Source organism: Rhopilema esculentum, chromosome 15 (assembly GCF_057945365.1).
Source record: "Rhopilema esculentum isolate cy_ngs chromosome 15, ASM5794536v1, whole genome shotgun sequence".
NCBI classification, from domain to species: domain Eukaryota; kingdom Metazoa; phylum Cnidaria; class Scyphozoa; order Rhizostomeae; family Rhizostomatidae; genus Rhopilema; species Rhopilema esculentum.
In genome coordinates, this window is record NC_142829.1 from 780,178 (window position 1) to 802,206 (window position 22,029).

General features: G+C 36.9%; 1 protein-coding gene and 1 non-coding gene across 4 annotated transcripts in view; both read left to right on the top strand.

Moving 5' to 3' along the window:
* The window catches only part of LOC135685205 (androglobin), a 27,797-nt gene continuing 5,768 nt past the window's right edge, over positions 1-22,029 (top strand). Inside the window, exons 1-32 of one of the 3 annotated variants that reach the window (XM_065201051.2) lie at positions 1-647; positions 2,955-3,072; positions 3,186-3,242; positions 3,372-3,473; positions 3,890-3,976; positions 4,439-4,723; positions 4,944-5,083; positions 5,431-5,828; positions 6,193-6,308; positions 7,203-7,468; positions 7,977-8,169; positions 8,550-8,811; positions 9,084-9,324; positions 10,000-10,063; positions 10,355-10,622; positions 10,774-10,933; positions 11,298-11,412; positions 11,984-12,130; positions 12,506-12,800; positions 13,223-13,451; positions 14,521-14,674; positions 15,743-15,933; positions 16,229-16,310; positions 16,520-16,637; positions 17,240-17,391; positions 17,920-18,009; positions 18,623-18,734; positions 19,007-19,137; positions 19,391-19,447; positions 20,322-20,417; positions 20,834-20,954; positions 21,741-21,861. In XM_065201051.2, the coding sequence (XP_065057123.1) occupies positions 628-647; positions 2,955-3,072; positions 3,186-3,242; positions 3,372-3,473; positions 3,890-3,976; positions 4,439-4,723; positions 4,944-5,083; positions 5,431-5,828; positions 6,193-6,308; positions 7,203-7,468; positions 7,977-8,169; positions 8,550-8,811; positions 9,084-9,324; positions 10,000-10,063; positions 10,355-10,622; positions 10,774-10,933; positions 11,298-11,412; positions 11,984-12,130; positions 12,506-12,800; positions 13,223-13,451; positions 14,521-14,674; positions 15,743-15,933; positions 16,229-16,310; positions 16,520-16,637; positions 17,240-17,391; positions 17,920-18,009; positions 18,623-18,734; positions 19,007-19,137; positions 19,391-19,447; positions 20,322-20,417; positions 20,834-20,954; positions 21,741-21,861 (4,988 nt within the window). In that variant the 5' untranslated portion in view covers positions 1-627. The other 2 variants (XM_065201050.2, XM_065201049.2) reach the window with 2 other exon arrangements.
* On the top strand, positions 19,678-19,984 carry LOC148958417 (Nuclear RNase P). The gene has a single exon (XR_016144661.1).

A 22,029-nucleotide genomic window follows, 5' to 3' on the forward strand; every position in this document is an offset into this window, starting at 1 on the left:
CAACAAAGCAACAAGTGCAAAATAAGTTGTCTCAATTATTTTTTTTAAATTTTATTTTACGAAAACCTTTCTCCAAACTTATCTTGTTTTGACCGTGCGACAGTAACGTTTTCTGGACTCTGATTAATTTTTTGGAGAACTCAAGGTTGTTCTACAAAACGCGGACCATGTTCGCTTGAAGGATGGCGGATAGGGTAATAAGCCTGAAATTGTTTGAAGCCTTAGCAACGCACAAATTCCAATAATGGTGGTGAATTTGATACCATGCTGCGTCCGTTCATTCTGATTACAGTTCCACCTCCCGTTGGTGATTCAAAAGCTTTGCGTTTGTTTGAGCAGGCTTTATTTGATTTTCAGGTCTTTGTTTCTGTTTGCTCGATTTCCATGTTCATGCATCTGTTTTGTAAACTTTATGAGATTGTGGTAATGTAGTATCGTGTTCCTACGTTTTTATCTTATCCAAAGTGGCTACTTTTGCAAGAAAATGAATCTCATTTGTGGTATTTCTGACTTGGTGGATATTACTGGCAAGGAGCAAGAAATGTTGCGGTAGTCCAGTCTGAAGAACAAGCAAGCTGCAAAGAGGGAGTTTGATTTGAAACTGGTAACATTGGAAAACAGCGCGATATGAGCAAGCAGAAGGCCAAGTAAGTCAAATTTTCAAATGCAAGTTTCTAGGACATCAGAAGTTCCGTATAATGCCGATCATCCCCCGTTTGTCATTCTATGCCGGTGATCGCTAAAAGGCGAAACGGCGGAATCTTTTTGCTTGAGCGATTAACTTGGATTCTTTGAACTGTTCCATGTTCATTGTGAGATTAATCTGCCCGTTTATTGCAACTTTATGCAGTTTCTTGCCAATGATTTAATAATTAATATGGAGATTAAAAGAACCTAAACGGGATGGTTGAGAAAACCATCGTATTCATGCCCTGAAGTAACCAGTTACAAAAAAAATTTGTACATAGTATGTGTTATGTTACGACACAATCTTGGTTTTGTTAATTTTCAGTTCAGAGGGCCAGGGAGAGGGAAAAGTGGGGCTGGTGGGTACTACCTCAAGCTTCACTCTGGTAATCAGGATTGAGTTAGCAATAATCGGGAAAGTGACTCCAAAGTCAATCGAGATTGGAGTCCATATGCGGCTCCTCGGCATATTTAGGATTTAGTTAGAGAACTGCTCAAGAAATTGGTATGCCCTAAAAATTAGATACCAACTTGGATTCTCATACTAATAAAAGGGACTTATGTGTTGAAGGACCAAGCGCAGGATCAGGACCATCGCTAGTTATTGTACTCAACTCAAGGGCCCTCAAGGGGGTCTCCAGGTGAGCCCTCCGTTAGAAATTTGGTTGCCAAATTTTGACCCTGACCCAAATTTATACCTTGTATGTAGTTTGCTTTTTTCATGATACATAAATTCGTGATCTTATGTAGCATTTTGTATTTTTAACATTTCATCCATAAGCTGGCAATGAACACGTTTCAGGCCCGCGTTTTAAGCCAATCAGCTCTGTTACATTTACCAAAATATACCATTTTCTACCCTAGATCTGATCTCGGCCAATAACTTGTGGGCTTTTGCTGTGTCTCTCTGCGTAAAACGTATTTCTAGGTTTTAGGCTATGGTTATTCTAGAAGGAATACACCTGATCTCGTCTGTATATTTTCTGCAAAGTTGTTACATCCTGCTTTTCCAAAGAGTTGTTGCTTTTACCCAAGACCTGACAGCAGTGGCCGTTCACACTATATTCTGATATGTCATCAAGAAAAAAATCCAAAAGCATTCATTAATACATGAATAAAGAAACATTTCTGTTCACTTTGCAAATGGGGTTTACCCGGAATTACGGTTTCTTAGCAACTGCGTAGAAACATTATTTATCTCGCCCCAGTCCTCAATATTAACAACATGGCGAACCTCTCTGATTAGATCAAAAGGTCATGTGAAAAGTTTATTCCCCGTTAACATGGGATCTAAGCCTCCAAAAAAGAAAGAATCGCGTGAAAGGGTTGCCTCTGCTGCACAAAAGCACCAGGAGTAAGTAGTATGAGTTCGTGTATAAAGATGAAGGCCTAGGTTCTGGATTGCGGCTTCCCTGTCATTTGGGTTACCGTACCCAGGCCGTTATCAAATGTTCAACCGACTTAATCTTACCTTAATCCAGTAAAGTTCTTAATGTTTAAATTTTTACAATGTATTATCAATCGTCTTTTTCAACTGGCAAAGTAGAGCTTTGTTTCAACTGAAGTTTTTGGTAAGATGGCAACTCGGTGGCACTTATGTGGTGTTCGCAATTCCAAATTTTCTTTGTTCAAGCTAATCCAAATTTCTTAAGAGCATTATTCCATAACAAAGTAAACTGCGATTTACTGCAAAAAGTCGACATGATTAGGCATCGTGTAAAGTTTTGTAAGTACACAAGAGAAAAAAAGGTTTTCCATCTAATGAGATCATAAAATACTTTACACAGTGGCCATAATTTTGCATGCGGTTCACCAAATGATTATCCAGCGCAAAATTCATCCTAAACAGATGGTTTAATCGGCAAATTCGTAATCATGTACCCAATGACCATCTGTCTTAATTTGAAGAAGGCATGTTAAGAAAGTGCAGGCTAAGAACTTGAGCAAAATCAACTCCAATCATGAGCAGAAGTAGGAATATGCGCAGAAGAATTTCTATACAAAGTGGCACTCATCCTGGACAAAGTCTATCTAGACTGCTTGAGAGGTAAAATTGGCAAAAGCAGTTCCTAACTATTCATGAAAAAGTTCTAATAAAGTTAATGGCCACTTGAACTTTTTCAATTTCAGTAACAATATGTAACAGCATTTGGATTAACATTGCATTTTTTGAAATATTGCAAACTATTTAATCATATTATCTGTTTCTCTTTGTCTTTGCAATTGGTTTGAGGCAAGGTTAAATGCTTCTGTTAATCTTCTAACAGACCTCCAACTACAATTCCACCAATTTTTGAGAAAGATGAAAAGGGAAGAAAGATTGGAAAAGTACCAATTCCAGTTTGGCCAGAATGGAGTGACCAGGACATTGCTGCTGAAAAATGGGTAAACAACTATTTTACCTGTGCATGTTTTTTTCAACTGAGTTATGATGAAGATATTTAGATCATCTTTCCAATGTGATATTTATTTGGATTTTATGTTTTTTGATATTTTAGGATACTGGACATCGAGTGAGAATTGAGCAAAAAGGACGAAGCCCAGGGACATCTATGGTATCATAAGTATTTCACTATTTTGCTATGGATTTGTTTTTTTTAGATTTAGACAAATTGTTGGCATGTTTGTGTTTTATTTAGTTATTATGTTTGTATACTGAGATCTCTGCTCATTTTTTTATTCAGCACTTTTTTGAAGAGCCAGAAGGTAGAACGGAGCTCCCCGGTCCTCTAAAGGAAAAAGTGCATAGCTGGAGAAGATTTCAGGATATTATTCCAGATGGAAAGGTTTGTCTGCAATTACTATAAAACCATTTATCACAATCTTTTTCATTTCATTGCAAGGCTTCTCATGTCTACATAATTGTGAGAGAAGGCCACATGGTGACAAAGATCAGATGACCACATGAATAGGGTTGATTGAAAAGACAATTTTTATCTGACATGTTTGAAATCCCTAATGTGCTTATCCATAATTGGAAGTTATAGAATTTTTCTTATTTCATCTTACTTAAATATTATTTCTTATTTCTGTAAGTGAGTGAACAGGAAGTCTGTAACTGCTTGAAAATCAAAATTCTTTCAAATTAACAGTTGAAATTTTGTTGTTCGTGTATCCTGGTTACCAATAAATTGTTTTAAGCGTAACTTAAGCTTCAGATTGGTTTCATTTAGGCAACATTTGCCCTTTGTCTAAACTGTAGATTCCTGTCATGGTGGATGGTGAAACATTGAAAGGAAAAGAAATTGATCTACTTTCCTCTTCTAATGATGATGTCACAGATAGTGAGGTATTAGTTTGTCCATTATGCATAAGCTCAACCAATTTAATTTGACCACGAATTTGATAGGAGAATGCTAACATTAGAGCACATGAATATGTCTGGAAGACAGACCCATTTATTGGTGCCTTAGAAGACTATGTCCTTTCTTATACATGTTTTTGTAAGTAGAACATATAAACATGGGCTCCGATGCAGGCAGGGGTTTTTAACAATTATAACAAAAGAATTGTCAAAAAGCTCTTTTGCAAAAAGGGGGGGGGGGCATGGCCCCCTGGTCCCCCTTCATCAAAGGCCTTGATGAAACAACTTTTTAAAATGGAGTCAGTAAACATTATGATATTCTTAGTAAAATTGTTAATCAGTTTAGATGAATAACAAGAATTGGGACTTAAAAAGAGTAGAAGAGCAGAAGTATTTTTATACTTAGTGCCTTATGAATGCCTTTCAATTATGTTTTTCCAATTTCAGCTAATGAGGTGGATCATTGCTGGGATATCAACCCTTGCAAAGCTCCTAAATCAAGCTGAATGTGATTCAACTTGCAATATGTTAAAAACAAAGTCCTCTAAAGAGCAGAGAGACACTAAAGAATCAAAAATTGACAAACTTAAGAAAGAGAGTGAAATATTTAATGATGAGTTATCAGGCTGGAAACCTTGGCACCACATTTGGCCTAAAGACCCTAGCAGTCGTTACACATCAGCTCCACTTTATAATCCTGGTGGTAAATATTGCTTGAAAATTTTTTGGATGGTAAGTTTCCAGCTTATTTGTGAGTTTATACTATACAATCAATACAATGCAATACAACACAGCACAACACAATGCAATGCGATGCAATGCAATGCAATGCAATACAATACCGTTTGCTAAATACAATGTACTTTGTAAATATAATTGCTATTTCTGAAATGAATTGGTCCAAAATCAACATATTGAGTTTCTTGTTGTTATCCTGATTAATCTTTTCAAGGGTTGTTGGAGAAAGATAACTGTTGATGACTTTGTTCCCTGTGATGAAAATGGAAGTATACTCCTTCCAACAACTCAGAAGGAAAATGAACTCTGGCCTTTGCTTCTTTGCAAAGCTCTTATAAAAGTTGCATCCCTTGAGTAAGTTTATTTTTATATTTCAGTCATGCCAATGTTATGAACTTAATAAAATAATCTAAAATTGTTACAGGTTTATGACAGATAACTTTGTTTAGATAGTCAGAACATTAATTGCTGGAAGTTTCTGAATGTATCGAAAAAAGACAATATTTTTTTGCATTAAGCTTTCAGTTTGAACAAGCAAAGATATTAGGTGAAGACGGTCAAGTGCAAAGACAAGATTTTTTCTAATAACAAAAATGTCTTCAAATATTCAAAAGGGTAATAGATCCTGAATATTCTGAAGATCCTGAAGATTAAAAATAAAAAAATAAAAAGAAGTACTTCACCATCTTTTGAATTTTCAGTTATAATGGTGGCTATGACTTCAGTGAAATGGGTGATTCCAACATGATCCACTGCCTCACTGGCTGGCTTCCGGAGCCCATTCCATTGAGATATGGACACACAGCTGAAATTTGGAAACTTTTGCTTGATATATTACCAAAATGGAAGTTAGAAGCCTCTGAAAGCAAGTCAAAGACAGCCGAAAAAGAAGGGAAATTGCCAACAGAAGAGGAGGGAAAGAAGGAAGAGCTTCCAAAGCTGGAGGTAAAGGAAAGCAAAGAAGGAAAGGATCCAATTAAAAAGAAAGAGGAGAAGGACAGCAAGGATATAGGAAACAAAGAGAAAAATGAAAAAGCTAGAAATGAAAAACTAAAAGACAAGGAAAAGACAGAGAAAGATGGAAAATCTAAAGAGAAAGGTTCGCTTTAAATCTGAGAATTTCTCAATGTATCCTCACCTACTTTTTTTCTTGTACAGCAAGAATGATTTTGTCTAAATCGAGATTTGTTTCTATGGTTATTGGATTTGATGCAATAGGCAATACCTCCTTTTATACTCTTTTTTGACCAGTAGCCATATATATGCATTTCGTACCCCATGCTTCAAAAGAAACACATATCTGCTACCTTATTCAGTTGAATTACTGATAAAGTGGTAGAGGTTAGCCTCTCTCACCTCAGTATTGAGAGGGTTGTTTCACAGACAAATATAATTTGATATTGCTATATTATAATTTGATACTTTTAAGTGGAGCGTGGTCTAATTTTCATCTTTATTTTTAGCTAGTCTCGCAAGCAATACACAGGCACGACTGAACACAGAACCAGAATATGTCATATTTGCAAGCTATTCTCCTCCACAAAAAAAGCCACTACGTATCTCCACACTTCGAGAAATGGTAGCGCATTTTTAATGTTATTTCACAACCCAGAGATAGCCTCTGAATTAATTTAGGTCAAAGTATGTTGACACGATTTAGAGTCGTTATTGCAATCAGGGCCGCCGAGAAATTTCAGAGGCCCTTTGGCATAACCGAAAAACGAGGCTCACAGAAAATTGTTTGTATGTTTGATTAAAATGGAATTATGAGGCCCCCTAGACCTCGAAACGCTGGGACGATTTCCCCCTTGACCCCTCTTGGCAGCCCTGATTGCAATTATCTGGTCACTTCGTGTGCAGACCAAATTTTTTAACACGATCATCAGATAGATTTTATACTGTGTATGTTTTCTAATCTATTGTATATAGTTAGATTACGTCGGCCTTAATTAGTTCTACGTAAATAGCCGTACCACCTGCCAACTTCAAATAAATCATCTTTTATATTATTATCATTATTATTATGTCACTTTTGAAGATTCGATTTTGTTTCTTACAAAAAAATGTTTATAGTCAATGCCATTTCAAAAACCAAAATGCAATCGCTTTATTATATCGCTTGATACTAGACACATTGACCCTCCCTGACTTCAGTGGTTGATTCTTTGACAATATAACTGTAGATGGGATCACAATATTGGTGTTCATGAATAGTCATTGCACAGATATGATATGTGTTTTGGGGGTTTTTGCAATCGTTTCTTGTAGCAGTCTCTCCACAACTCTCCATTTATCAAATAGCAGTGCGATCTTTTCTTCTCCATCAATGAAATTACCAGTCAACATTGACCAGAATTCAAGAACTAGCATTTATTTTTCCAGCATCCAAAGTATTTCTCTTTTATTTTAAATATTTATCTTCCAAAATATTTCTCTTTGCCGACTAGCAAACCAAAGTAAACTTGCATTGTAGGCCGATGCGTCAGAAAAGCTTCGACAATCTGGTTTGTCTCACAACCATCCCCATCCAGTTCATTTAACAATGGTACGGAATTGTCCACTTGTCGCTCCACCAACTCCTGTCCCTATACCAAGATGGAAACTCATTCGTCAAAAGAAGAAAACCCAAATAGTAGAGCCTCCTTTGAATAAAGACCCACCCAAGCCACCAATGTTCGTCGAGGTGGCTTCGCCGTTCATCAACTATCGGGTCAGTCCTATACCTGTGAGCAGAGTGCAGTGAGTACTAATGTCAACTTAATTACTGCTGCCAGCCAGATAATCTTTTTACCAGCAAAGGTTCCTCTTACAAAGAAAGAAGCTGATTTAATGCATCATTGACAAGATTTTCTCAAAGTGATATTTGAATAACAGCGCCCTGCTTAATCACACCCCGTCTGGTTGCATTTTTCATTTAACAGCTCTTAACATCGCGCCAATGCTACTCAAATTACAGGAAATTCAAATGAAACACGATGGAAAAAATAATCTAAAATTTTCAATTTTGCTAACTTATTATATTATCATTCATATGCCAATCATTCAGGGGGTATTTCCCTTTGTCGTAGTGTTGCTAAAGAATAGTTTTGGTCCGGTAGAGTTTACAGTGTAGACATTAAAAACAAGTTCAGAATTACTGAACATTATCTTTTATCATTGTGCAACATTTATTGAAGAATTTCATTGGAAGTGAGCACTAGACGGTTTTACCTGTCCATGGAGATTAATGTGGGTCTTTTGTCTCTAGGTCCCCTGTCAAGTGGAAAAAGTTTAAACCAGAGACTCCAATGGATAGCGTTGTGGAGGAGGATAAAGTGCCGGAGCAAGAGGAAGACAGTGGTGTTGGTACAGACAGTCCGAAAGAAGGAAAGATGGACAGCAATGATTTGCGGAAGGAAATCGGGCAAGAGCCAGTGAAACCAGCAGAAAGCCAACACTCGGTATTTGCGATTTGTCTGTTGTATTCTGATGTACAAAGTGGAATCAATGTTCCATGATTTAGCTCAAGCACTTCAAACTCGCTTCCATTGCCGGCTATACACCTATTTGAGCTTATTTAGAATAAAATAATCAAATGCTATTAGTTTCAAGACCGAAAGCCGTACAACAATACCTATTCTTTACGGGGAGTTTATTTACAGAATATTGTAAAATTAATCGACACTGCATTTATTTAGCTTGTCCTGATATGTTATCATAGAAATGCTACATTCTATTTGAACATAGAGTTAAAACAAGAAAATGCATAGCATTTTTTTCTATTAAATGATTTTCGAGCGTATGACTGTACCTAACAACGTGTTTTCTGTCATGACCTCAGAGTCCGCCCAAAATCAAACCAATGATAAGCATTGATGTTAGCTTCGATGGCATGGAAAAGGAAAAGGCTACAGACGCTGCAAAAGTAACACATTCAAAGTCGAGCAGCCATCTCAAGAAAGAGCGAACTAATTCTGGTAAAAGCAATCTCGCTGAAACTGATTTATTGGAAAAGAAAGTTAGTAGAAAAGTTTCTGTCGCCTCAAGCAAAAATGAACTTGGATCTGCTAGAGGGAGAAAATCTTCAAAAATGGAAAAAGCTTGTATGTTCTTATTTGAGTTGCTTGATTTATTACATTTTCATATGTAAATTCGATTTTTCGCACCTTTCTTTCCTAAAAACTCCAGTTTATAGATTTTAAGACGGTGAAAGAAGAATTGATCACATTTTATTGTCCTTCTGTTTTCTTGTTACTGTATTTATTTCAGAATATTCCCCATCTTAGGCCATATTATTTGTGTAAAAAAAATTAATATTCTCTGATAACGCCAAGGTTAAAAAAATTTACGCTTACTCGTATTTTTGCAATTACAGTGTCCGAGAAAGAAGTCAAGGATACGAAAGAAGCGAAAGCCAAAGCAAAAGAGGATCTTAAAGAGAAAGAGCCTAGCGAAGTTATTCCAGAAATCGAATTGCCAAAAGGTGAAACAGAGGTCAATGCAGAAAATGAAGAAAACGAGGCTGAGAAAAATGAAGAGGACGCGAAGGATGGAGAGAAGAAAGAAAAGGTTGAATCATTATGGATGGAGTACGACGACTTCTGCTTGTGTTTCAAGTAAGTATTTGCCTTACTCAATTTGCTTCTTTACGGTAGCCTAAAATTTAACGAAACTGACAATCGAATGATTCTAGAGGCATCCATAGCATATATTAAAGCAACTAACAGAATTAACTGAAGTAGAAACTCGACGATTTGCGACCTTTTATCTTTCATCTTTTTTGGGTTTTGGTCTAAATAAGCTCTTTGTGAAACATGACATCAGCATCAAGAACCCAGTGCATAGCTCCTTTATGAACCCACTTACTTAGACCTATTTTATCTTCTAATACCTGTAATAAACCCATAACCATAAGATCGCCTGCCCTAAACTGGCGTATGCAAGCTCCTACCAAATGAAATGGTACCTTGGTTCACAAAGTGTTTCTGTTAGATATGCGACAAAGTTAAGCGCGATGAGAGTAGGGAGAATTTTAAGACGATTTTGCGTGGTATCAGAAAGATTGTTATGTGATTGATTTGAAGTAAGTACAGTTTGATGACATGTGGCTGACAACCATAACCACTAGATTCTGGTGTCAATATTCAATTCTTCTTCTTTTATTTCAAGAAAACGCTTAATTCTGTTATCATTAGTTGTTTGAGAATTTAGATAGAACACACCATCGTTGCAGTAGAGATTCTTACATTATTTCAGTTTATTCTCTCAATACTTTCCTTATTTATCTCTAGCACTTTATGGGTCTTTCACAAGTCACAAACATACAGTTTCTACAAAGGCCACTCAGAACTCAAGGTTGGTGTCAAGCTCATCGAACACCCATATTTCTCAATTCAAATCCCAAACTGCCTGGAACTCTGTCCTAAACTTGCTTATTATATATTTTGTGAAACACATTCCGTAACATTCGTGTCAAGCCCGTTAACAATTTAACTTCAACTTTACACTTGATAACATTTCGTATTCAAAGCAATCTAATTGAATATGTGGCAAATGTATTGACGCTCTATTTGATCATAAATTCTACACTTTCTCATTTTACTAATAAGTGGTATTTTGTGTAACTCTCTGCATGGCATATTCTAGAATGCGGATCAAAAGGCGGACAAGAACAGGCGTTCTGTATTGAACCCGGCATTGTCCAACATCGCCCCAACTCCTTCCGGCCGAAACCCTTCTGTAGCCAGCCCATCTGCTTATGGATCACACTTGCCACTTTCCGATGCCCCGATGCCTTTCTTGTTTGTTGACAGTTTGTCGAAAATCGAGCTGCTCGTGTCCTTTGCTTCGTTTTCTCGTTGGTTTGAGCCTCTTATTCAAACGTACCCTTCTGTCAAGGAAAAGGAAAATCAAGGTATTTCTCGGTTGTGTTTACTTTGGTTGTTAAACATTTCTTCCGTTTGTGTTTTGTATACGTGTATTAGTTCACCACTTCAATTAATTAAATGGCCACCTTTATCGTTGCTTAAAACTGAAATACTAAATCAGTGTCTCATTGTTTATAGAGTCTGAAGAAAAACCTATCAAGGAAACATCTCAAACTGCACCGCCTCCTGGACTGTTGATTGCCGAGCCATATTCCTGGAAGAGCCTTGTCAACGGGCTACCTTCCTTGCGTATAAAAACCACAGGGATAAAAGGAGCAGTTCTCACTTTGCCGCCTGGGTAAGTGTTCGGCCTGTTCTTGAGTCTCCTCGAAAACTGATGTGTTTAACAGTATCGACACTACCTGTAATAAACTATGTTTTCACTTTGCTGATAACTTTGATTAGACAGATTTGCAATCAAATGAACCAATTTTCTGCTATCGTGTAATTTCCAAATCCCTATTGCTCAAAGGAATTTGTTTGGTTTCCGATCAAGCATTATTTCAATCACCAGATTTTCTTTAGAACATTTAAGATGTTAAGGCTTATCGAGATATTTTCGTAGAGAAAATTACAGTTGAGACCAGCAATCAATACTTGAATCGATCTGAAAACAAACTCGGTTTAAGTGTGTATTATCATAAATGTTGGATTTTTTTAAGGCGACACGTTTTGAGGTTCATGATTCAAGCTCCGATTGGCTACCATATTGACATCTGCTCACAAACGTCGTTCGTGTTTGGGGAAGAGGATCTTATCATGCAGCACCTTACAAAGGTAATGCCCTCTTCACAGCGACTAAGTTTTTTTATAACTTGATCATTTAATGGAATATTATACCAATTCCGCGCTTTTTTATTACAGTATCACCCTAGTTACCTAAATCGGGCCTTCGTGGCTTTTTCAAGTCTCGTTAGTTTTGAAGTTCCTTACAGCTGTGAGGTTTTATAGGTATAGTCGTAAAGCTTCATTGCCTATCATAATTACTGTAATGATGAAGATATGTGTACACGAAGAGCCCTCATTTCCGTCAAGCCCTCCGTTTGTGAATGAGTCCAAGTGAATCCCCGTTAGTACACAATGTTTGCCTGGTGCGTGTGAAAACATTGACTAGCGCGAGCTAAGTTTAAATTAGTATAAATTATGTGTTGACAAAAAGCTCATGATCAAAAGTACCATGTACGCCAGCAAAGGATATTCCTTCTTATAATTCGTAAACTGTCATTCTCTCTTTCATGTGTGTGACTTTGCCTAGAATCTCTGTTTTTTCTTGTTTATATCCGTTGACAAAAACACACATTTATACCGACTTATGTCCTGTGATTGGCTGAATTTAATTTTATTGCAGGAAAGCATTAGCTTTACCCAGTATTCCATTAATTCATTGTTGGGACTCATTGAAGTTATGACATCATTCAACGATTTTGCCAAGAACAGGAAGTTCAACCTTGGAAGTGAGGCGGAATCTGATTGGACATTTTCACGACACTTCGAAGTAAACCTCCATCTTTTAATTTTTGCTAAACTGTAGCCTGGCTATTAATTTTTTCAGATCTTCAAAAATTATCAAGTTCTGAAGACCTTTAGAAACCAAGTATTTGAGAATTCCCTTTTCATTTCATTATTTTATTCGATTTCAAATTTTTCAGGTGATCAGATTTCTTATCAGTTTCTTTTTTCCGAAAATTCGACAAAGCAATTGGAACTTTGTCTTTTCAAAATCTGTTTCAGGCTTTTGCCATTTGTAAGGCATTTCAGTGATCAGGAAACTCTAATATTGGTATGGCTAAATCCTTCTCATCCTATTTGTTTATGTAAATTGGTTTTAAGGATGACTTTTGCCTAACGATAGAAAACATCTCGTTGACAGGTTCTGTTCTCTAGTTTCACAAACACAGTAAAAACGGAGATGGGAAATGCGTTCACAGCTGTAACCTCGTTTTCGATTGAAGCTCTCAAATACGAGACAGCTTTGTGTTTGAAGAGACACTTGCATTTGGTAGATGCAGAAAAAGAAGAAAAAACAATGGAGCAAAGGGTTGGGGAGGAGCAAGGAAGTGAAGATAGTTTGAGTGAAGAGTTGAAACGAATCAATGCGGCAGCAAAGATACAGGCTTGCTTCAAGGGTCATTTTGTCAGACTTCTGGCGAAAGCACGCGAGCAGGGTCAGTTTGGCATCCACGTGATATTTGCCATTTTGATATTTGCCAAAGTATTTTCTCAAAATGAAGCCAATTTGTGTTGACACAAAAAATTTCTGCATTTCTAACCATTATCAATTAAGGATTTCCTATTTTGTTTTATTTTCAAAATAGCTGATTGCTTTGGGCATTTTGAATAAAGAAGGTTGCCATTCTAATGGTGAAATGTATTGCTAAAATAACGTTCTCCTTGAAAAACGGCAATATTTTTAAGGCTAGCTGATATTGTAATGTTCCTCATCAGACAGTTTGTGATTTTTATTTAATCTTAGAGGGCTAAAGTGGACCAACTATCATTCACAACCTAAAGAGCGATGCCAGCATTAGACAAGTGCTTGCTGTTTACTTTTCATGATTTTTCAATAACATCTTTACTTTCTAAACAGATTCAGAAGAAAACAAAATTGTCACAGAGCAGTTCAAGAAAATAATGACAGTCATCGACACGAACACCGAGTACTTCGCATTGCAAGTGTACCGCGAAATGTTCAAGGCCGACCCTGACCTTTATTCAGTATACCCATTCAGCGAAGACGAGTGGACGAGAATCGCCTACGCAGATTACAATGGTGGATATCCCGAGCAGCCAGTCAATTCTTGGTTCATTGTCTTTAGGTTTGTATATATTTAGATTACAAGTCTACCCACCACAGTGCTCTACACCCAATTACCAATGTTCAATTAGCTCTCCCAGTCTTATTTTTGGACCTCCAGCATTTTGCGGTGAGGCATGTGGAGACATTTGTACCTCATTAAATGTATGGTATTTAGGAGCAAGGAAGAGACCTGATTGAATATTTCCTGGTCATGTTATCATATTAATGACAATTAAAACTTTTTTTGCATATCAAAAGCATCTCTGCATATGCCTCAGAACTGGATGTTGTTATTCTGACAAATTAATAAGATATTGTGTGAGCGAGCGAATAATATCAGACAGTATCAATTTAAGCATATCGACAAATGAGCAAATGGATGAGCTTGAGTGAGTCAGTAAGTTAATCAACGAACAAATGAATGAATGTACAAATGTATGAATGAATGGATGAGTTAATGTACAAATGTATGAATGAATGGATGAATGAATGCATAAATGTATGAATGAATGAATGGTTGAGTGAATGCATAAATGTATGAATGAATGAACGGTTGAGTGAATGCATAAATGTATCAATGAATGAATGGTTGAGTGAATGCATAAATGTATGAATGAATGAATGGTTGAGTGAATGCATAAATGTATGAATGAATGGTTGAGTGAATGCATAAATGTATGAATGAATGAATGGTTGAGTGAATGCATAAATGTATCAATGAACGGATGGATGAATGGATGAATGAATCGATGAATTAACGAATTAATGGAGGAATTAATGAAGCATTGAATAAAACAAGTAAAATGGCAGATAAAATGATAAATGGATGGAAATACATCGAATGAAAACAAGACGGAATAAGTAAACAAAAGGAAAGAGTAACTGGGGGAAAAGAAATAAATCAGAAATAAGTGAAAGAGAGAAGTCAATACTGAAATAATTTAAAGAACGTGTACCAAATACACATATGTATGGATCAAAATGAATCTATTATTAAAATAGTAAAGTAGTAACTTTGAGACAAGATGAGTGAAGAATTCAATGTTCAAAATCAAGTGATGTAGTAAAAATTGTCATTACAAATTTAGGGAAGTGTTCTATGTTGAAAGCCCAGTATTGGTTGTGCCGAAGTTGTACATCAACATTAACAGTTGCGTGTTGCGTGTCGTGGACAACGATACTGGAGAACAGATGCCAATGGTGTTCATGCGAGTCACTCCGCGAGTTTTACATAAAAATAAGGTATGTCATGTCATTTACCATCTTCAAACTATTGTTCTATCCATTCATTAAAGAATTCAAATTTCGTATCAACATCTCTCACTTTGGAAATATTTTATAATTTAATGGTTGGGCAGAATTCAGAATTAAATTTGAACTGATATAAGAACTCCCGTGATTTATGTTAGCAATTGTCTCGACGGAACCCGGCTGCAAATACTACAGTCGTTTTTATACAAGAAACTTGCTACAAGAAATAAGTACTGAACAATCAGAAAACCTACGAAACGCTAGTACTCACGGCAAAAATATCAAGAGACAATTGAATTTTGAAAAAAACAGAAATCAAAAGCTTCCATAAATATAATTAGCTGGTTGGTTTATTAAAATAAAGCTGCGAACCCCCCCCCCTCAAACAAGGAAATTTTTCTACTGGAAATATGTTTAAATGTCATGGTATGTATGTATGTTAAAATTTCAAATGTTAGAATTAACATCAATGTTAATTATAGTGATATGAAAATTAAGAAACTATGAGCAATGGGATTTGCTGAATCATAAAGACACTGGGGTCCCGAACTTCTATTCTTCTGAGTCGCAGTGTCTGCAGTTTCAGTAATACTGCTCCCTTGGTTAATACTAAGAGTGGCTAGCTCTTATATGGAACAGAAAAGGTTTTTGGAAGAAAAATTTATGAAAAAAAAAGTGGAAAAGGGCGCATGCCTACTTATCTGGTGTGGCTTGATTTATGGATGCAAATGAAACACAATTGGGCTTGAAAAGAAATAGCTTGAAGTGCATTGCTGTTATAAAAAAAGAGGCTAATTATTGTTTCGTGTTTCAATTCCAATGGGGATGTGAAACGTGAAAATATGAAACGTGGGTTGTATAAAAAGTGGACAATTGTATGCAGACTAAGTTGCCAAAAAGGTATATACCAAAATCTTGTGTCTGTGGGGCACAATGAATATCTCAAAATGAAAACTTGGCACCTAGTCAGTTTCACTGCCAAACAAATGCTCTCCATATTCTTATGGACATTTACAGGTTCTCTATTTTTTTGTAACATTGTGATATATCTATGCATAGAACGGGTACACATTCATCGCAGAAGCGCGAAGTGGCAATGGACCGGTGCCTGCAGGAAAGTTTCGCCTTCGCTTGATTGGCGCCACAGATCCATTGCCGATGCCTGTCAAGGAAGGCGTCGTCAATGCCAATTTTACAACCAAGGAGATCAGAGATTACTATTTGCCCAACAGAAACAACGTTATTTTCAGGTATGCTTTTCTATCTCATTTTTGTTTTTTACTACATTCTGAGCAAAAGTCTTAAAATTCCGCCAAAATGTTTTGAGCAATGATACCCAAAAATGAATTAAGTGTTTTAGGGGCTACGAAATTAGTCTACGAAAAGTACTATCTTCTTTTGAAATTATTTGAAATTTTTAGCCATGTTTGAATAGTCCTTTTCGGGGAATCATATTTAAAATGTTGATCGTTAAAATTACCATTGTCCATGGTTAGTCATTTTTAAATCCTCGGCAATTTTTAAAGCAGACTTTTACTTACACAGGTACACAGCGAAGGTTTATGATGACCATCCCGTCAGTATTCAAGTTTCCACATCAAAAACTGATGTATACGTTCGTCTTGATGTAAGTTTGCCTCACTTTTAAGACTATTGTCTCTCAAGTTCATTCTTTTGAAAGTGAATATGCCTTAGGTTCACACACACAATATGCGAATGAATGAAAACAGATTAAATTTAGAAGTCCAGCTTTGCCGAAGAGATGGCCAATATTTGGTCAAATTTAATGATCATCAATCCTCTGTCAAGTTTCTATTTTTGCATTTGTCCATTAAGATTTTAGACGACGAGACGGTGGTCGCCAGTGCAACTGGCAAGGGACATGTCGTTCTTCCTGCTTTCACCTTTCTACGAGACCACACAGACGACGATGAGGAAAAAGCAAGCCACAGAAGTGAGTTCATACACAATCAAACGTAACCATTTTTAAGAACAGGGGGCACTGTCAGACTATGCAAATGTATCTAAAGGTCTGAACCAGTTTGCTTCTACGAAGGGTTTACTTTAAAATATTGAAAACCTACTGGTTACGCAGCAAAATGTATCTATAAACAGACCTGTTTAAAGTACAATAGAGCACGTTTAGAAAGCAAGTTGTCTAGAGAATAACTAAAAAGAATTCTTTCCACTTTTTCGGAAAAATCCTAAGATTATTCAGTGAGTAAGGTTTCTTTTGTAAAATTTCGTTCTATTTGTTTATTACTTCTTGTTTATTACTTATTTTTATTATGTTTTTATTAGTTTATTTCTTGCTGTTTGCTACTTCTTATTACCAATAAATCTAAACGAAACAAAACTCAAGATAACTGAGATGCAGGCAAAAAACACAGATAGCATTCTCGAATTTCCACCACACCCATAATAATTTTACAAATAATTTACAACGCATGTTACATCAACTTAGCCGGTTTCTGCATTGTTTTATGCGTCAAGAAAGATTTTCTTTCTTTGCCATAATGTTCGGAAAGAGTTTTTCACGAATAAAAAATTTGACAGGCTCAAGGCAAGGCTCAGGACGATCTTCAGTCAAAGGCAGCCGGCTGCAGAAGTTTGTTACCGCGAAACGAGCGGCCTCCCCATTTGAAAAGACTGGGAAGAAGTCACAGAAAAATGGACACGCGCCGAACCAGGGTGCTGGCAACGAGGCTGTAAGTCTTAGAGGTTCCTTTGTGTTGTGTTGTGTTGTGTTGTGTTGTGTTGTGTTGTGTTGTGTTGTGTTGTGTTGTGTTGTGTTGTGTTGTGTTGTGTTGTTTTGTGTTGTGTTGTCTTGTGTCGTGTCGTGTTGTGTTGATGTTTTTTTGATAGGGAAATCGAATACGCACATGAATTAAGTTTTAGATAAGTTCATGAGCAAGTAATTAAGTATGGTATTGGTAAAATGGGCGTGGTTAAATGATAAAATGAATTGATGAATGTACACATCAAGGAATGAATAATCGATTGTATTTATAATGAAACTAAATGGTATTCGATAAACTAGCTTTTTATTAACACAACAATCGACGATAAATTAGTATGTCTAAACTGATCGATAAAACATTTCCTGTTATTTCTGTTACATGTGCTGAAAATGAGGTTTCTTAAAAATCAGTTGAAACATCTTGAGCAATGTTTTGACAGAAATTAATTGAGGCAAAAGCGTTTGGAAAATAGCAGATCTCTTTTGTTTCTTTTAGATTGAGAAAACGCAAAGTATGAGCAAACTACGAGCAGCAGAAAGCAGCGAAACAATTGACCAGGCCGCTGATGATCCTGAACAACCGCAGGTTTTATTTTTTATTCTTTTCAAAATTGTACTTTTCTTGCCCTCGCCTATTTCCATGATTACTCATATTTAGACGTAATGAGAAGCTCATAAACTCAGTAGCGAGGGGGCAAGGGGGGGGCTCAGAAAGTTGGTCTCTGAGAAAAGTGCAAATAAAATTTGTACCTTAGGTTGGGGGGGGGGTACGATAAAAAATAATCAAGAGCAACAAGGCTTCATTTGCCAAAAAGTGATAAAATACGATGAAACAACAGAAAAAGAAAACAATATGTTTTTGGAAATCTTCTCTCATGTTCCCGTCAGTCTACCATGGAGAGTTAACAATAGGCGCTCCGACGTTTTATGATAGACGATTGGACGTAAGAATAGGTCTTTTGTTAGTCAAACCAATCGGAAATTTGAATAGCAATCGAAATCCGGTGGGATAGGGCGCATTTCAACAAAAAGCGCAATTTTTCTCAGCAAATCGGCAACCATTCTACGTTAAAATGCCATGCACAATTGTTATTAACTTAACTTTTAAATTACTCTGGGCTACGCCACAGCATAAACTCCGATTACTTCTTTCGTCATAAAATTGGCGCTGGGCTTTAATGCATCGAATTCCATTACAGACTCACAAGTACATTATTCAAGCTGTGGTGTTAAGGGACAGCTGGCCTTTATCACAAAGTCAGTGGAGCTTCATATCCATGCTGAAACACATCGAGAAAACAGACGGCGAGGGTGTGTTACGTTTAATTTATCTCTATTTCAAGAGCTGCCCCACAATATATATGACTCAACAATCTCTTGATCGTCGTCATCATAAACAAAAATCTGAATTGGTTAGTTTGATACATCGTCCTAATTTTTCAATTCTCCCAACTTTTAATACTGCGTAAAACCACAAAGTGCTCCGTAACCAGTTACTTTTAGAATATTTCCAGTCCAACTTTTTGAATAAATTGTGGCCCTTGTATAACAATTCCTTTTTAGTAAATTTACTTTTCACTCAGCAATGGAAACTTCAACAAAGACGGAGAAACACAGCGCGGGACCGAAGGGCAAGAAAGGCTCAAAGGACAACAAAGAAGGAAGGTCCAGCAAGTCTCATCAACAAAGTGTGACGTCACGGCCTGGTTCACAGGTGAGCAAGATTCATGGCATGGATACTTCTTGACTAGCATTTAATGTCTTCAGAAATATACAAACAGTTTTGTAATGGAAAAGAATTCACAATTATATTTTAGGTTCCAAAGATGGAAAGATGATCTTTTGATCGATGGGAACTTTTAGAAAAACGTACCACTTATAAAGAGCCTTAGCAACGTTAACCGATTTTTGAAAACAGCTTTTCATTTTACATTTTTAAAAATAAGCGCTTCTCTTCATTCCTTCAGCAATTTGACATCACGAAGCCGAATTGGGTGTTGAGAGTGGTCAGCGACGCAAGTGCGGTAAGTCAGTTTTAGCTGTTGTCAGCACTGCGCATGCGCGAAATGATCAAATTTGACTTTAGTTGTACTACGGATCAAAATGGTACGATAATTGAAAGTAGCAAAGGCGTGGCAAGAAACATCGAGCAATGAGGTTCTTTGGCTTGAAAAATAACACTTCAAATCCCTCATTCAGGGCAAGTCATGCAAGTGAATGGTATTTAATCTAAATTTTACATACAACCACCGGCTTGGTCGTAAGCCTGCTTAAGGAGAAACAAACTGAAGGCCTCAGTGCTTTCGCAAATCTCCTGGGAAGGTCTGAGACAAAGGTCATTCAAGGCTCTAGCAGGGCCCCCTCTTAAGGAGGGGTGGGAGATTAGAAAGTTCCTGGCGTACGGCAATGGCACAAGACGCGAAAACGCCTGATGAGTGGGTTGGACGCTGATGCCGCAGTGCGCTTAGGCTGAAAAACTCCCATGGCCAGCAACTTGAGTGCGATTGGCAGGGTGACATCCTTGTGACGTCATAACTCAATTCAGACTACTCTACGACCAAGTTCCTTTTTCAGCACGATCGAGTGCAATGAAAACAATAAAATAGAAAGATTTAACGGTTTTAACGGGCCAGCCAAATAATCTGACCTTGTTATGACCAGAGACATGTTTTGCTAATTTCCGAATCAAAAAGTAATATTTATTGCATAGAAACAGTTGCTGACTTTTGGTTGCCTAGCGGAAATTTATTGAGACATAATAATAATCATCGAAATTAAAGCGTTATTGCGATACACGTCATCTTGTGATTAGCTTCTTGTCTAGTAACTCGTACTGAAACCATTTTAACTAAAGCGTAAACCGAAGTTTCTATGCTGCATCTGTTCTTTCTACCATAGAGCGAAATTGAAATAAAGAAGGACACAGAGAGACAAGATCAAATCAAGGCAATGAAGGCCGCCTGGGAGGCAGAGCAGCCTGGAAGGGCCGCCAAAGTAAGTCGGTTGACACCAGTTGAAAATACCTAACCCCATTTTCAAACACTTCTATCAGGCTCTTTAACCAAGCAAACGTGAGGTGAAGATCAGTATAGGTCATTTGAATTCCTACAACATTTAAAATTTTTGATCTACGCAAATTAACAATTGCCTGAAGACCGCATTAAGCAAGAATCTCGGAGTAGCAGCTTATAACCGTCCTGTTCTATACACCAAAAAACAAATTTAAGTTTAAATGCTTTCGTTTTGATGTGATGTTTTAAGAAAAATTATTAGGTTATTAGATTAATAAACAATAAAAGTAGAACTAAAATAATGAAATGAAGTGGCACTTCTGAAGCTCTTTAAACCTCTAAGAAGACTTTAAATTGCGAGTCCACTTTTCCACTGCTAGCTGAACTTTTCCTCTTTAGGCCCAAAAATCGCGAATGAAGTTTCTGAGCGAAAACCTCGTGAAAGTTACAAAAAGCGAAAGCCAAGAAGACACCGAGCAAGCAAGAAAGCGGGAAGCTTCAGAGAGCGGCACAGAAGCAGGTTTGTAGGCAATTATTTCGGTGGAAATAAGGTCAAGCTGAACAAAACCTTATCCAGTTGATATAAGTCCGTTGGATACAAAACTAGGCGAGTTTATTAGGCCAAGCTGAACGAAAATTATGCCAAGTTGAATAAAAACTAGGCCACTTTGAATAAGAACTAGGCCACTTTGAATGTAAACTGGGTGGTATAAAAGCTCGCCAGGAAAACAGAATTTCGTGGGATTTATTTGCGGGAAACGCATTATGTCCAACAGGTATACGACGAAGTAAACATTTAACACCTAAGAAAATAATATTCAAACTTACCGATGTAAAAGGCTACAAGTTGTGCTAGCTTTGGTCTGCACCATATAGGCCATCGAACGATCACTTTTTGCAGAAGGTTTCAAAAGAATTAATGTTGTCAGGAATTTGATGCACTTGGGACTCAAAAACCGTGTCAAGTTGCGATGGATGTTTGTTTTGGCCATTTAATTATTCGTAAAAACACGAAGAGCGTGGTCTCCAAAGGGACAGTGTCTTCAAATATAAGCAAGGGGTTTGGTAATACTGCTACACAAATAATCTGCGTATGATAATTCGGTGTGTACCTATCAAAATAAAATACCAAACAAGGGGACTTTTTTGAGCTGGGTTGCAATATAAACAAGAAACTGTGTTATATTCAACCTGAATTTCATCTCGAGTAATTTCAACTAGACGAATATTTCTTGGAATTCTTTTACATCAGGGCGAATTTCTCTGTAGAAATTTTTTCATCGTTATTTATTTTTCGTTACCACAGTTCCCCCACCCCTGTCACCCGGGTTGCAATTGGATAACGACCCCAGCGAGCTGACGTTGACACCACCCTCAAAGGATCAGGATATGAAGCTAAAACCATTCGACATCACTCCCTTCATCAGGTGACAAATCTATTAACCTATGTAAATATTATCTTATCTTTCTCAGCCTCCAACATATCATAAATATTGCGTCACAGCAAAGTCGATGTAGCAGCCATGTTTTCAGTCAGCACGCAGATTCCATTGTTATGATTCCTTTTTATCAATTGATTGAAAGAGTAGGAGAGA